A 17,001-nucleotide genomic window follows, 5' to 3' on the forward strand; every position below is an offset into this window, starting at 1 on the left:
TGCACTCACTACTAAGACTGATCAGACATTTGGGGAACTAACATCACTACTACCAAGCAGTGTCCTGGAAAATGTCTCTAAGTTTGTAAGGAACGGCAGATACGCAAATTCCAAACAATACAGACACGTCAAAGCAGCTCGCATAGAACAGAAGCTCTCACCTGGAGAAATAAGGACATCAACAACACAGCACATCCAGACATACAAGAGAAGTGGGTGAAAAACCTGTCCAACTTTGCAGTAGCTCCAGAACAGATACCGGTAGTAGATTTCCCCAGACTGCTGAACAACCATTCACATCTGGGCTCACCTAGCACTAGCAACACAAATGAAGGCCTGTTGGGTCAATGACCCACAAGGTGCTCTAATGACTCTGAAACTCAGAGCTCACACGTGTCCTTAACAACTCTGTAAGGACACTCCCACACATAGTTTAAAAGCCTGCAACTCCTCCCCAGTTAGTTAGAACTGAAGAAGCCACTTGGATGAGAGGTGAAACGTCTTCAACAAACTGAAACGAGTACAGTTGACTACGATACAGCACCTAGAGTAACCATGATCTGGATGACTGAGAACCTTCATCAACAATCAGCTCCTTGGTTTTATTGACATTGAGTAGCAGATTGTTCTGCAAGGTTGTTGATTTCCTCCAGATATGAACCCTTATTGCTGTTTGTGATGCAGCTGATTATGGTGGTGTCGTCCGTATACTTATGTGTGGGTGCAGTCATGTTGTACAGTGTGAACAGGAGGAGGCTGAGCACACAGCCCTGGGGGGCTCTGGTGATGAGAGTGGAGGTGGGTGTGTGAACGTCTGTGTGCTGTTCAAACAGGCAGGTAAAGGGTTAAGACTGGTAAATGAACAGCCCACCAAACTGCAGACCTCCAACATGACCACCAGAGTGTTTTCAGATCAGTTGAGTGCCTCCTGTAGAGCTCAATAGAGCAGCACCTGGCTTAAAGCTCCATCCACCGTCTGTATGAGACAACAGATGTCTGATGATCTCATCCTGGATACAGTTGCTCTTACTGTAACCCTACCCCCTTTATTCTCCTCTGTATGTGTGTCTGCTGGGTCGTGTAAGAAAGGCTCAGTTATGAAACATTTGGGAGATGACCCTGCTAACAACAAAGGACACAGACAAACAAACAGAATACATGATCTTATATTTAGCTTTTCACGTTCAGCATCTTGAACTCAGTACACTCATATTTTGAGTCACTGTGTTGTTCCTGTGGTGAACCTAGGTGATAAAGTTGTTAGATTGTGACTTTTTGAATGGTGCCAGTTACAGGACTTGGCTCACACTGACCTCTGGTGGATCACAGAGGAACTAATTCAGTTCACTTTTTATGCTGAATACTACTAACCTGTGAAAACACTTTTATAATGTTTTCTGTGGCTATGTGGGAGCTTTTTTCATTGAAAGTCTATGTAATGTTTATCTATACCATAATAAATTACTAAAATTAATAACTTGAAGTTTTGATTTTTTTTTTAAAGGAGGTATGGTTGAAAGACATATAGTAAATAAAATACTGTGAAAAATCCACATCAGCGCTTTCAAGTGGTTTTCAGCTTGTCACTACATGAAATATAAATAAAGTCATAAAAATAAAATATGCTAAAGGTATTTACTGACAAACTGATCAGTTCAAGTAATCCATACAACCCCTTTAAGATTCCATACAGGTGTACACTGCAGGTTGAACAGTTATACACCTGTTTGCAAAGACAGGAGCAGAGAAGATCAGCTGAGAGTTGGGGTTGTGATCTCGTCCTCGTGGTATGAACCTGTTGTCTGCTTTCATGTGTCGGCACAACTGTAGACAGAACAGAAGAGCTGACAGAAGAAAAGGCTTCACTTTGAGAGAACTGAGAGAAGAGAGACAGAAAACAGAGACAGACGTGAACAGAGTGAGAGAAGTTTATTGATAGGCAAGATACAGATGGGAGTGGAGACATGGACCTAGTCCCAGCGCGCGCACACACACACACACACACACACACACACACACACACACACACACACACACACACACACACACACACACACACACACACACACACACACTCTTCAACTTGGGCTCGTTGGTAGAAAAGACACACTTAATTTGGGCCAAACTGAAATATTACCACAAAAGAAAATAAACTCAAGTACAAAATTTACAACAGTCTCCTACAAGAACATATACTGCAGCCATACCACAGAACCAGAGATGAGTGGAAAATAAAAACCTCTGTTGAAACAGTGATCCAGTTTTCTGTGCATATCTGCTTGATACATAAACTCACACTGTTAAGACAAACAGGAGGATGGTAGGACAAGGTTCACTTCTACTAAAAAATAATTAACAAAGGAATCTGTTTCTACATGTTTACAATACAATATCAACAAACATCACCAGTAAAATAACCAAAACCACTGAGTAAAGGCACATGTACTTTGGTCCCAACAGGTCTCCTAAGATCAGAGACCAAGACCAGAATCACATGTTGAAACCTTGTTTAAACAGAGAGCTTGTATGTGTGTGCACCCACTCACAGCAATGCTTTATAAAACACTGAGATGGGATCTGAGCAGGAACATAACAGGTGGCTCTATTCTGAAGGAGAGCTCCACCTTCAGATCCTTAATATTATTATACATCAGCAATGTGTTAATGTCAGTACATTCCAAGTTATTTTGTCAATGAATTATAAGGGGTATTCAGTTGTCCCCAACAAACACTATTAGCTTCAGATTCCTGTTACCATTTCCCAGAATGCATTTGAATACCCCCACAAAGAACTTTGTGTTTTTAATCAAATCATGTATAAACAGCTTCAAAGTGATTGTACATCTATGGGAACAGCAAAAAGGTGTGCCAGTTAAGAAAAGCTGCCTTGAAATTTAGAAACTGCACTACACTGCACAAAAAGTAGTTTATTCTATTTCTTTTGAGGACTGTAGGTAATAAAACGTCTGGTGTTTAACCTACATGTAAAGTGATTCTGTGTAGTGCAGCAGATCTGTTGTAGGTTTGATATCGGGTGCTAAAATGCCTACAAAGTAACTTTGGGTGCTGGTAATGCAAAACAGCACGAATCACACATTAACCTTTAATGACAGCCAAGTTAACTCCTTTATTCTTGTAGTCTGGCAGAAATGTAGAAGAGTCTGTTTGATTTTTGAACGCACCAAAGTGCACAAGCGATCAGAATGAGATTTGAAGAAGTGAACCAGCACACTAAGAATGTGTGTGTCAGAGACGGCACAGTTTTAAAAACATCCTCAAATGACAGCAACTTAGGCTGCCTACCTAAAAGGAAAGAGGAGTCACATGACTGTAGCAGCAACACAGTACAGAAAAATAACAGATCATACAATACAGGAACTCAAACCTCGAGAGAAAATCCACCACACCAGGCAATCACTTGATAGGCCAATATAAAAAACAGCTACTTGCACTTTAGTCTCCCTAAAAGCACAGCATTTCACCCGGGGGCACCTCATGTCCTGTGTCACACAGGGTGTTGTGTGCCTGATATGCCTTCTCATCAGCTGCACACGGCGTCTCGTAACTACAAACTTTCTTTTTTCAAACTTTTCTCTCGTCCTTTGTTCTTTCAAACATCTGCTGTGTTTTACTGTTTTGTCGTGTTCACTCTCAGCTGACTCTCAGGAGTCATGTTCACTGTTTACTTACTGCTGGTGAAAACACAATGTTTCCTGTAACGCTGCTTCATAATATTTTTTATATTTTTTTTATTTTGAAGACGGCATAGTCAATGAAACGTGTTTGTAACTGAATCAGTGGAGCTACATTGTTTGTGGTGGTTCTTCGATAGCACTGCAGGGATCAGGACGAGATCAGTGACATTGCTTTAAGGGCACACTCACATTAGGCGATCTGTACCGTGTCCAAGCCCGTTTGACCCCCAAAAAGTCCAGTTTGTTTGAATAGTGTGAGCACTTCCTTGGCCCTGGCATGGTTGGAAGAGGTGTGCTTTGGCACGGTATGGTTGCTCATGCACGAGCACCAGCACGGGTGCGCAACGTGGACAAGAAGTATAATCATGCATCTTACGCTACCTTGCATAATCAAGAAATCCAGGAATGTGGGAGGCTGTCTGTGACCAAAACAACACAAAATAAGCCACAAACGCCGGAGCAGTGTGAGTGCAGACCAGAGGGAGACTTGGGAGGAGGGACAATCGTGCTTTGGCACGATACGAAGCAACTGGGCCGAGTGTGAGTGCTCCCTTTGACACACCTTCAAGCAGGGCTGCTGCTCTGAGTCAACCTAATAGAGCAAGATGCAGATGTAATGGAAAAATGGCATTTGTCTATCTTTCTTCAATATCACCTGAATTCATCTAAGCTTTCCAGCAGAAAACTTAAATATAACTACCCAAGGTAGACTATTACTTTCCATGCACATAGATGTGAGGTCAAATACACAAATTATAGGAAAACAACATGCACTCATAACATGGGCTGAGACGGTCTCTGAGTACGCCTAAGTGTGCACGGCTACATCCCACTAAACCACGACCATCCTGGTGAAATAACAACTTTTTACTGAGATCTATTTCCACTCAGCAATGATAGAGATTACATAGAGAACGAAAAACTCTCCACTGTCTTAAAGAGTAACAGTAGGCGAAAAGAGTTTCATGGTCCTCTAAGTGTCACCCCCTGAATGACTGCACTGATGGCTGTGGTTGTGTGTGGTCAGAGGTTTGTTCTGTTGCACCACCATACCTAACAGTGACCATCACCATCTTATCTACCCAGTAATGTACACTTCTGAATCACTGCAGCAAGTTGAGAAGTTAAACCGCAAGAGAAGTTTAAGATGTAATGTAGATCAAAGCAGGAACTTTCAAACTTTGGAAACTTCCTTTAAGGGTGAGACTAACGTATGTACTGCTTCTACTGGTCAACAAAATATACTGGGAGAAATTGAGATTTTCTCAGTACTTTGATTGTAAACTATTTCTAGTGGTACACTTTGAATTTTAAGCTTTGGACGTTGAAGCATATTTCACTTCAATGATACAAATATTAAACTACTTAATTGTTGAATAGTTGAATGTTGTTATGTTTGTTTATGTTCATGTTTAAGTCTATGTACATCGTGTGCGAAGAAAACCAAGTCAAATTCCTTGTTTGTGTTTCACATACTTGGCCAATAAAGCTGATTCTGATTCTGATTCTGATAATTCATGGTTTGGGTATAGCACATGAGAGGTTTACAGAAGATCTTCCAAAAGAAGACAAAAGGTACTGACTTCCTCGCTCGTCATAGATTTTAAGGTTTAAGAGGCAAGTGTAAGGGTTAGATGGTAGACTTTGAAAAGGAAACTTTCAGATGGTGATTCCCTCCCATGTCATAGTTGTGGAGATCCATCAGAGCCTGGATAGCTTCTTCTACTGATGACATCTGGATCAAAGACATCTTACGGTCCCTGGCGAGGAAGGAACAGAGAGTGTTATGGAAAGTAACTAGAAAAGTGCATATTTCTGGCTAGCTCTGTTCCTGGGTTAGTCAGACCAGAGTGTGGTTTGTTAGATCATCTCTCATTCTTAAAAGTGTGTATGTGACTCTATATAAAAAAAGGATTTTTGTGGATATTTTTTTGGTGCCTTGTAACACGATATAAAACAATCAAAGCATTCAGAGTGTCATAGACAATTTCATTAAATTGCTTCTTACTGGAAGAACTTGAAAGCCTTAACAGTTCCTCCACTGTTAGAGAACAGAAGACGTAGATCATCCTCTCCAACTCCATCCCTGGACATGCAAAGACATGTAAAAGACAAACTTTTACTGACTTGAATTAAAGAAGCATGAAGCCACAGAGATTGCTACACTTATTAAACTGTCATTAAACACAGAACTTGACTGGATTAATTTGTGTAGTGATCGTTCTACCGGATATTGGAGAGGTGAAGTGTTGCAGACGGAGGGAAGATGTTCTGGAAGTTTTTGGATCCTGGCTTCTTAAAGCGATGGAGGGGTGAGCCGGAAAAATCTGAAAAACAAAACATTTGGATAATGACCATAACTTTAGGTGCATATGATAAACAATGGTGGTGGCAAAAAGGCCTCCTTGCTTTGTACCCCTGTCAACCTGAAATGAGGAATCTCTGTTTGTTAGTGATGGTTACTGAACAATGTTTTTTTTTTTTTTTTTTTTATTAATTTGATATTTTGAAACCTCCAGCTTACTTGGTCAAATGCTTTCTTAGCATTTAAGTTTTATGCTGTGACTGAGGTTGAGGATGCCTGTATGTATTTTTGAAGACTTGATATTAGAATAGTTTTGTGGAACACATTTTTGAAGACAGTTTTAGTGGAATACATTAGAATTAATCCTTTTATGTGACTATATTTAATTTAAGACTTGTCCTGGACCTATGAATGTCTGATCTGGCTGTTGTCATTAGCCCCATTCACACTGCCGTTTGCATGGGGGGATCCTGCGCCAATTCTCCGCACCCGCCTCTGTGTGAAAGTCTCAGATGCGGCGAGAGGTGAAATTTCGCTGCACCTCTGATGCGCCTCCGGAGGTAGTATCAGAGGCGCAGTATTGGCGAACCGAACCAGTGTGAATGGATAAGCCAACGGCGCAGAGCGGGGGTGTGTTGATCTGATGGTGTTCACAGTCTGATAACTAAACAGATCCTTCACTCAACAAAATAAAGAGAAATGTCCCACAAAGCAACGTTACAGGACCAAGCAACAGTAACGTAGTAAGTGGTCATGTCAACTTATAAGAGGAAAAAAATACCGCAGTTATTCGTGGAGAAGTGTCTGTCATATCCTGTCTGTCCGACCGACTCTTCGTCACATTTCTGCCCGAAAAACAGCGTCTGTCCCCGGCCAAAAACTTTAACTCACCAACTGTTTGACTGCGACGGTCAGCCCTCCCAACCGAGACTTCAGTGAACTTTCCCCCAGAAAACAGCCTCCCTCCCCACGAGTGAAAGAGTCAGACAGCCTCCTGTTGACTGATGGCAATTATGTAATTATGTAATTTAGAGAAAAACGTAACTTTGTCATTTTCCAGGATGTTTGGTGGGTCAGGATCTCAATCACAACACATTATAACAGCATCCATATGATTATAAACAGTCAGCGGGTACACGTTTAGATTAACGGGTGGACAACGGGGGAAACACCTTGAAAAAAACACACACGTCATCATCATGACGTGTACCGTCACGCCTCCTTTGGAGCCGCGGCGCGGCTTTCTGTGTGAATTACACTCTGGTTCGTCTTTTACGCTGGAGCTGCTCGGATCTGTGTGAACAACCAACGGCGGATAATTGGCGAACCACCGCTGCGGTGATAATGCGACGTCTCTGTGTGAAAAGGGCTATTGTAAATTGGTGACTTAACAATTCAACAGTCACCATCACCATTTAATGCAAAATCAGCAGTTTTCAAAGACATTGACAGATTCTCTTTCAGGATGCAGGTAACCTCTTACCTTTAGTGAGTAGTTGGTCATCCAATCCTTCTCTGGGCAGAGCCACAGTTTGATGTTTAGACAGCGTCACTCTCATCACTTTACCAAACACCTTTTGACCATTCAAGTGGCTCATCGCTACAGGTGAGAATAATAGACAATATGGGCAAGTGATTAGTATTAAAAGCCTGACAGGGTTTCCACGTTTCCTGATACAGTGGTACAATAACATGACTCATATCGCATCAATGAATCAGTTCAATGGTAACAAATGTAAGGAGAAAGTAACAAATGCACAGGTAGTTTTCAACAAGTAAACCTTAACCTGAAAATCTTAACCTAACCCTAACCCCACTCCACATTTCAGTTCAAATCAGATCTTTATTGTCCCTCATGAGGACATTCTTTCAACAGCATAAAAACACACATATACAAAACAGAAAACATACACTAAACACACTAAGACAAGTGAAGACATTTAAAGTGCTGCACTAGGTACGCAATTCTGAAGAAAAGGGCATATGATAAACATAACAAAAGCTGCAACAAGACAAATAAGAGTAAGAAAAATTATGTGAATATTTGCAGCTGCAAATAATAACTGATTAATCATTTAGTTGTCAACTATTAAAAGCTTACCAGCTATTTTGATAACGGATTAATCAGTTTTAGAATTTTTTCAAAGAAAATGTAAGAGCTTCTTAAATATGTATATTTTCTGGTTTCCTCCCTCCTCTATGACATTAAACTGAGTATCTCTGGGATGTGGACAACAACACGTGAGGACATCATTTTGTTCTTTTGGAAACACTGACGTTTTCCCCCATTTTAGACAAGACAACAAACAATCAACAGATTAGAACAGATTAACAATGAAAATAATTATTAGTTGCATTCCTAGTCTGATTGGATTCTACACATAACAAGAATATATACACATATTTCTAATCTTTATTTCACAATATAGTTAGGCTGAGCACCTGCATTCCCATCATTACCCATTCAGTCTTAGATAAAATTTTAATTCATTTCTTGACCTCCACTGTCGAGCGTATACCTTTCAAAATGTTAGATATATTTGAAAAATACCTGGACCATTGGGCCTAAGAAAAGGTTTTAACAGCAACTCCAAATTTTAATAAATAAAGTCACCCTGTCTTGATTCATTCATTCTGGGGTTCAATACCAGTGTCTCATATTGTTACTATAGAAACTCACCCAGTTGAGCCTGGTTGCCATCGGACAACTGTATCAGAGCACTGTCCTTCTTGTTGTAGAGGATCTTCACCCTCTGGACATCACCATAGACTCCTGAAGACAGGGAAGACAGCCAGAGAGAGAGAGAGGCAGAACGAAGGAGAGCCAGAGAGAGCAGGGTGGAGTAGAGTGGAGGATAAGATGAGGAGGACAGAATAGACAGAGCAGGAGAGATGGAGCCAACAAAGATAAAAGAAGAAGAGGTGTGAAGGACCGGAAGAATAAAGTTAGTGCCAGAAAGACAAATGAAAAGAAAAGATGGACTCTTCCCATTTGACTTCTACTAGAAACTGTATAACTGAGATGTTTTATGTTGACAGTCAACCAGCTGATAAAGTCAGACACCTAATACTGTTGTGCATCTGTGGTGAGTGTTTGGACTGAACAGAGTGTTCATGATTCAGAAATCCAGCTTGAAGATTGATGATTAAAAAGAGAAACCCTAAATTGACAGAAACTTTACAAAACCTTTTTTAAAATGCTCTAACCTGTAACCTGTACAGTGAATGCAGAAATAAGTTATTAAATTCTTTTTAGGCCTTTCATGCAGATAATCTTTTTTGGACAATCTATAGATAATGTGTAAGCATAAAAATGTAAATATTGCTGGGCCGGTTGACAGTCTAACGTGACCCTTCTAATATGCCAAGTTAGGTTATTTAAAACTGCAAAGTTGTAGAATAAAATAAAACGTTGAACTGTGACTTGATTAATACAAAAAGAGGCCAAAAAAGAGGAAGAAGTGCACAGGTTTTAAGAGCTAGAAAGAGTCTTAGTGAGTGCACTGGACTGTCATGGTCCACTTAACCAATAATGTGGTGAGAACAAAAAACACTTTAATAATCTATGTGTCCAACATACAGGCTTCTAGGTTGACATTCTATACTGAAACAATTGAGTAAATTAATCCAAAACCTGTACTAGACAGTCCACTCATAGACTACTGCTGGACAGTGGTCTTTAAAAAAAACAGGAAACCTGCTAGAATTTCATGTTTTCTATGTTGCTCTATGCTAAACAAAGAAGTAGACAATGAAAAACTAAAGGTTCAATAAGAGGTTTGAGAGGGTATCCATAATGGATCTACCAGATGGGATTATCAAGGCTCAAATGAAGTTGATGTGTTAATTATTTTTAGTGCTGCTTCAAATAAATTGTGAAGTAGATACAGAAGGTGCTTGCTACAAACCTCAGCCACTGTCGTTTCCTTAAAATCAGCCAAATCTAAATGCTGAGGTTTCACACCACATTTTCATTAGTGAATCAGTTTTAAGTTTGTCTTAAAACAACAGTCAGGTGCCCATGTAACAGTATTGTTAAGTATTGCTTGCTATAATCATCCCAGCTGTTCAAAAGCAATTAAAAAGCTTCTGTATCGGGCTGCACAATATTGGGGAAGAAAAACAACAACAGGCATTGTGAAAATGTAGTTTTTGATAATGCGAAAAAATACATACATTTTCACTAGATAACTTGAAAAGTTCTATTTTGAAATCATTAATTATTCTAGAATGATTGGGGTGATTTTGTAGTGCATTTTATCAACAACCTAAGTAGCCCCTGCTTTGTTTGATAAATTGATCAAGAATGATTGTGATTGGTGGTTTGCTGTGCATACAGAGCCCATGTGTCCAAGAACCCTTAAATGACACTGCATCATATAATATTAGATGGACGTCTATGGTAGATTAGTCATGGGAAATGAGAACAATGAGAATTTTGCTTTTGTCTCAAGCAGCAAAAAAGTTGAAGCAGGACATGTTTGAAATGAATTGTCTTACACTGTACATCCTGCAATGTTGATGCTGAAACAATAAATTGTGCAGCCCTAGTCATTTTATAATATGGTTCCAGTGAATGTGATGGGGGCCAAAATTCACAATCCCTCTGTGCAAAAATCGAATAAACATTTATTTGAGGCTTACATGAGACTAGCAGTCTGAGTTAGACAAAACAAGCGGATATCCTCCAAAATAAGACTTTTTCTTCCACCCTGTTGAGCTGTGGTGAAGGAGGATAGTAAGAAAAGAAGACATCTCCATTATTTGTCTATCTCAGACTGCACAAGCTTCATATAAACTTTGGAATTATCTTTGCACAAAATGAGAACGGAGGATTTTCATCCCACATCACTTACACTGCAATCATTTTAGAAAGGGATATTTTATTGACCAGTACGAATCAGAGGGATGATTACAGCAAGCAAAAACTTGTTTCAATGTACTGACAGAAAAATGTGAACCAATCATTTAATGGGAAGAAGCTTAAAACAAGCCATCAAAGATAACATTTTTTAACTTTGCCTTTCTTACTGTAAGGAAAAAATTCTAACCCTAACCCTAACCCTAGCTAACAGCTGTGAGGAATCCTAGTGAATTCTGAATGAAGGCCTAATACACAAACTGTGGATCAGGTTTTGTCTTTAATTTTGGTTTATTTGTTCTCATCAGTTAAAAGTTAAGCTGACCAAACAGACTTCTAAGACTCACTATTTTTTCAATGTAGAAACAAAAGAAGATTTTAACTCTGTAGGGTACAATATGATAGAGGGAGGCTTGTAGATACAGAAAGACATAGAGGAATAGCGTGTCCACGAAATCACTGAAGAAAGTGAACAAAATTGGATTAACAGAGAGAGATATACAGATAGAATAGTAGAGGTTGAACATACCGAAGAGGGTAAAGAGACTTTGAGGCGTGACCATCTTTATAGAGAGAGACCGCAGAGCAGAGGACAGGAAGAGGAGGAGCAGAGGAGGAGGAAGAGGAGAGACGAAGGTAGAGATCAGACCGCCCAGCGTTGGACAAGGGGGGAAGTGGTGGTTTCCATGATGATGTGGGGTGGAGCAAAGATGGAAGGCATGGTTGGGTTTGGGGAGGGAGTCAAAACAGCAAACCCAAAGTTGGGTTAGACCGAATTGAGAAAAGTGAAGAGAGGTAAAGGTGGTAAAAAGACATTTGGGGCAAATGTACATGGGAGGGGGGGAAGGGTTTTAAGAAAAGTGTACAACATTAACGGTTGTATGGCCAAATGGAGAGAAAATAAATGGGAGAAGGGAAGAGCAGGGGAGGGAAGAAAGGAGGCAGGGAAGGGAGAAAGGAGGAGGGGAGGACAAAAACCAAAGCAGAGGTCAGTAAACAGAGCATCAGTGGAACATCAACGGAGTCTGAATGATTGCTGGATCCAATCCAGATACACACACACACATACAGACACACACTATTTTTCCACTTGTGTAAACACACACATGCACACACAGACACACCCTGCTGAATGCCTTTATCAGTGATGAAAAGAAAGGATGGAAGGCAATGAATAATAAATTTAAGGGTGGAAAAATGAATAAGCATGAAGCATAAAAGTGAATGACAGAGTGAGTGGCAGATGTCAGACCAATAGGGGGCAGTACCATGAAGCAGATGGCCAACCATATCACATGTAATTGAAGGGTACAGGTGCCAAAATGACTATCGTCTATGTCTGACAGACTGGATTGACAGAAACAGGAGTAAAGAAAATGTATATAAACAACGCTAGTGCAAATTTGACTAGTTTAATGCAAAAATATATTTTTAAGGCAGAAATCCTAATTTTCTATTTAAAAAACTGATAATGTAACACAAGTCAATTTGACACATGCATTCCTACCACTGGGGCTCCCAGTTCATGTCAATGATTTACTTGAAAAATTCATAAGAAAACATCTTGGGACCTAATTCATGGGACCTTGCAAAATCCTTTAGCTCTCCTCTAAATATTTCATTCATGAATAAAAAAAAGTTTGTCCTTCTCAGCTGTATTAATTTTTTCTATTCTTTGTAGCTTCACCAACTGCTTATTTTTCACTGGATTGGGTTGAAATTTGTACTGAATATCCTAGAAACTCTTAGGATAATTTTCGATATTTATTCATGTAAACAGTTGTGGCAGAATATTTTACAGTAATCAAATTAATAAAATGAAATTGTGTAGTATTTATTATAGTTTATTTATTATTCTATCATAGTTCTATCTGGTCCATCCATCCATCCATCCATCCATCCATCCATTTTCTCAGGGTTGGGATGCAGCTTTGGTCTGCTTCTGTAACAATTCTCTGCGAGGCTGAGTGGGGAGTCGCTTCTTGGACGCTGCTGAAACATGCCTGTGGAAACACGAGCATTGTCTAGAGCAGCTGCGATCTGCTCAAGCGACTGAATCATGGCCTGAAGCCGATGAAGCCGGGCCTGGAGGAATCCAGATGTCTCTCTCCCAGAAACTCTTTCCAGCTCATATAATACAGGGTGATAACAAAAAAACAATGAACAGGTCTGCCATTCTCATGAGTTGTGATGTGACGTCCATTTCGCACTACATGATTGGTTGATGCTTTCATTCATGGTGCGAATGCAAGTGAATGCCCACGTGCACCACCAACCTAAACACCAATGTAGACCACGTAAACAACCTCCTTGCAACGACACTCCCCAATGGCAGTGGCCGCCCAGTCGGACAATGTGCCCTGTCTCAACACAAATACTGCTTGGGAATGAGCCCACAGCGTTGATTCGATCCCCACATTCCCCATATCCCATCCTGACAAGCATCTGTGGGACGTGCAGGAACAAGTTCGATATATAAAGGCCCAACTCATAGATCGACTGCCAATGTCCTGGTGCCAGACACCACAGCCAACCCTAGAAGTCTTTTGTCTCTGCCTTGTCTCTGTGTCGGAGCTGTTTTTGCGACACAAAGGAAACCTGCATGATATAAATTATTCATGACACAAACATCAGTTCAAAATTGACGTTTGAAATGTGTAAATATCTTGAGTGTGTGTATATATATACAGTGGGTTGCAAACGTATTCATACCCCTTTAACTTTTCCACATTTTGTCACGTTACAACCACGAACGTAAATGTATTTTATCGGGATTTTATGTGATAGACCAACACAAAGTGGCGCATAATTGTGAAGTGGAAGAAAAATGATACATGGTTTTCACATTTTTTTACAAATAAAAAACAGAAAAGTGTGGCGTGCAAAAGTATTCAGCCCCCCTGAGTCAATACATTGTAGAACCACCTTTTGCTGCAATGACAGCTGCAAGTCTTTTGAGGTATGTCTCTACCAGCTTTGCACATCTAGAGACTGAAATTTTTGCCCATTTTTCCTTGCAAAATAGCTCAAGCTCAGTCAGACTGGATGGAGAGCATCTGTGAACAGCAATTTTCAAGTCTTGCCAGAGATTCTCAATTGGATTTAGGTCTGGACTTTGACTGGGCCATTCTAACACATTCTTTTTTTTTTTAATTTACAATTTTTATTCAATGCAAGATACAGTACACATTTGAAACATCCAGTACATTTGTTGTAGGAGGTGTATGTTTGTCACAAAAAACAAAACAAAGTCTGACAATCAGTCAACTGAGTAATGTTAGAACCTCTCATAACAGTATCTCTCTTTGAAGAAATGTACAGCAGTTTTACTACTTTACATAAACCAACAACCTTACTGAGAAGTGTGTACAACATATTAAGAATCACTATGAATACGTCTGTGTTGCACAGGTAAAAACCTTTTTTGTTCTTTGCCCCCCCCCCCCCTTCTTAAACCGAGAGAACCAAAACAAAACTCCAGTAGACATTTGGCAGTTACTTTACAGCCACTTTTTTCTTAACCCACTAAAAATAATGAAATAAAAAATATTTAGCTAAGGTGTGGCATAATACCAACAATGAGGAAATTAAAAATAAGTAAATAAATAAATGTAGATAGGGGAGAATCCCCAAGAACAAAATCTAAATAGTTGACATTTAACTACCACATGTCTAATACTGTCTTATTAACTCTGTAGTGCTTTTTTTTTTTTTTTTTTTTTAAACTACCCCGACCATACAGTATTTAGTTAAGATATGGCACAGTATCAGCAATGAAAAAATAATAATAATGATAAAAAGATAACCTTGATCATACATATTAATTTTTTCTTTTTTTTTTTTCCCTTCCCCCCCTCCCTCCCCTCCAACATGGGGTAGGGATGGGTGATAATTAACTTCAATAGAACAGAAGAAAACATAAGAACTGGGATGTACATTAGAAGAAGAAAAAACAAAACAAAAGCAAAACACTTATGGGAGATTCACTAGCAGTGGTAGGCCTATATTCTTTTGGTGTATTATGCTAGGAGGGATGTTTTGTCGTTTAATAAGGATCAATCTATTCTGTCCCTTCGGTTAGGTTGTCTTTTTTCGACAAAGGAGATCCACTTTGACCATATTTTATTAAATCTTTCCATCTGTAAATTTAGTGAGTGTGTGATTTTTTCCATTTGATATATGTCATCAATCGTGTCCATCCATTCACTCACTGTGGGAGATTCGGGATGCAACCAGTGTCTAGTGATGTTTTTCTTAGCTACAGTTACCATAATTATGAAAAGGTATCTATTAGTGTTCCCAATAATAAAGTCTGATTTGCCTAAGATAAAGGTTTCAAATCGGTTGGGTATCTTGATATGAAATATCTCCTCCATTGTTTTATGGACCTCTGACCAAAAGTTCTGCAACCCTGGGCATTTCCAGAACACATGCCAATGATTTGCGTCTTGATCTCCACATCCTCTCCAACATTTGGGGTCTTCCCCTGTGTAATGAAATTTCTTCTTTGGGGTTGTGAAGAATCTTATCAAACACTTCCACGCAAATTCCCTCCATGTATGTGCACTTGTGCATCTCCACAGAATCTCGCAGTAGTTGAGCCACTCTTCTTTGGTTATGTCGAGCTGTCCCTCTTTTTCCTATTTATTTTTGATATATTCTGTGGTGCTTGTTTTTTTTGTTAAGAGCCCTTTGTACAACCTTGAGATGGCACCTTTAATTGATTCATTTGAGTATGACCTCAAGAATTCTTTTAATATTGCATCTTCTAGGTCTACGTGAGGCGATTTATTGCATTTATCAAAATAATTACGGAGTTGCAGGAATCTGTAAAAGTCTTGCTGTTCTAAGGAGAATTCTCTTTTTAGGGTTTGGAAGTCTTTTAGTATTCCTTTATTTGTAAGTGAGTAATATGTTGAGATCCCTTTGCTTGTCCAGGTTTTGAATCTGAGATCTAATTGGTTTGGTTTGAAGTCAGGATCATATGCAATCCATCTGATGAACCATAATTTATCCAGTAATTTATAATCTGTTTTGATTGTGTGCCAGATTTTGAGTTGGAACTTCAGCCATGGGTTTTTTAGTTTACTTATTGTTAGTTTTATTTCCTTATTACCTAACACTGCTTGAATCGGGGAATCCTTAATTAAGGTCTTTTCTATATCCTTCCACCTTGCGTTATATTCTGGATTACATAAATTTAGTAGTGGTTTAATCTGAGTTGAGTAAAAGTAATTTCTTAGATGTGGGACTGCCATTCCACCCTCTTTTTTGGGGAGTTGCAACGTTTTAAATCTTACTCTCGGTTTTTTCCCTTGCCAGATGAATCTTGAGAGAATTCTGTCCCACTCATTAAATTGTTGGGATTGTATTTCGACTGGGAGAGCCTGAAACAGATACAAAATCCTAGGAAGTATGTTCATTTTAATTGCTTCTATTCTTTGCGTTAAACTCATAAATGGATTTGAGTTCCATCTTGCAATATCTGTTTTTAATTTGTTTATAAGTGGGTCATAGTTTATTTTTTTAGTTGTGGTTATATCTTTTGGTAGTGATATTCCAAGATATTTTATTGCTTCTTGGTCCCATTTCATATGGAATCTCTTTTTGAGTTCTATTGGTGGGTTGTAATTAAGTTTTAAAATTTGCGTCTTCTGAATATTTAACTTGTATCCTGCATATTTACCATACTGTTCTAGTAATTTAAATAATTCGGGGAGAGATTTAGTTGGTTCTGTTAGGTACACCAAAATGTCGTCTGCGTACAGCGCCACCTTGTGTTTGTCATTATTTATATTAATTCCTTTGATATTGTCTGTCTGCCTGATCCATTGGGCTAGCGGCTCTATGAAGAGAGCAAAAAGAAGCGGTGACATCCCACAACCATTCTAACACATTCTAACACACATGCTTTGATCTAAACCATTCCATTGTAGCTCTGGCTATATGTTTAGGGTCGTTGTTCTGCTGGAAGGTGAACCTTTGCCCATGTCTCAAGTCTTTTGCAGACTCTAACAGGTTTTCTTCCAAGATTGCCCTGTATTTCGCTCCACCCATCTTCATCTTCCCATCAACTCTGACCAGCTTCCCTGTCCCTGCTGAAGAAAAGCATCCCCACAGCATGCTGCTGCCACCACCAT

General features: G+C 39.4%; 1 protein-coding gene across 2 annotated transcripts in view; it reads right to left on the reverse strand.

Moving 5' to 3' along the window:
* Nucleotides 1-1,910: 1,910 nt before the first annotated feature.
* The window catches only part of LOC141016459 (polypyrimidine tract-binding protein 2-like), a 54,945-nt gene continuing 39,854 nt past the window's right edge, over nt 1,911-17,001 (reverse strand). For both annotated transcript variants that reach the window (XM_073490836.1, XM_073490835.1), the window contains 6 exons: nt 11,391-11,424; nt 8,681-8,773; nt 7,484-7,600; nt 5,923-6,022; nt 5,704-5,781; nt 1,911-5,455 (listed from right to left, as the gene is read on the reverse strand). In XM_073490836.1, the coding sequence (XP_073346937.1) occupies nt 5,326-5,455; nt 5,704-5,781; nt 5,923-6,022; nt 7,484-7,600; nt 8,681-8,773; nt 11,391-11,424 (552 nt within the window). In that variant the 3' untranslated portion in view covers nt 1,911-5,325. The remainder of the gene's footprint in view (nt 5,456-5,703; nt 5,782-5,922; nt 6,023-7,483; nt 7,601-8,680; nt 8,774-11,390; nt 11,425-17,001) is intronic.

Source organism: Pagrus major, chromosome 21 (genome assembly GCF_040436345.1).
Source record: "Pagrus major chromosome 21, Pma_NU_1.0".
Classification (NCBI taxonomy): domain Eukaryota; kingdom Metazoa; phylum Chordata; class Actinopteri; order Spariformes; family Sparidae; genus Pagrus; species Pagrus major.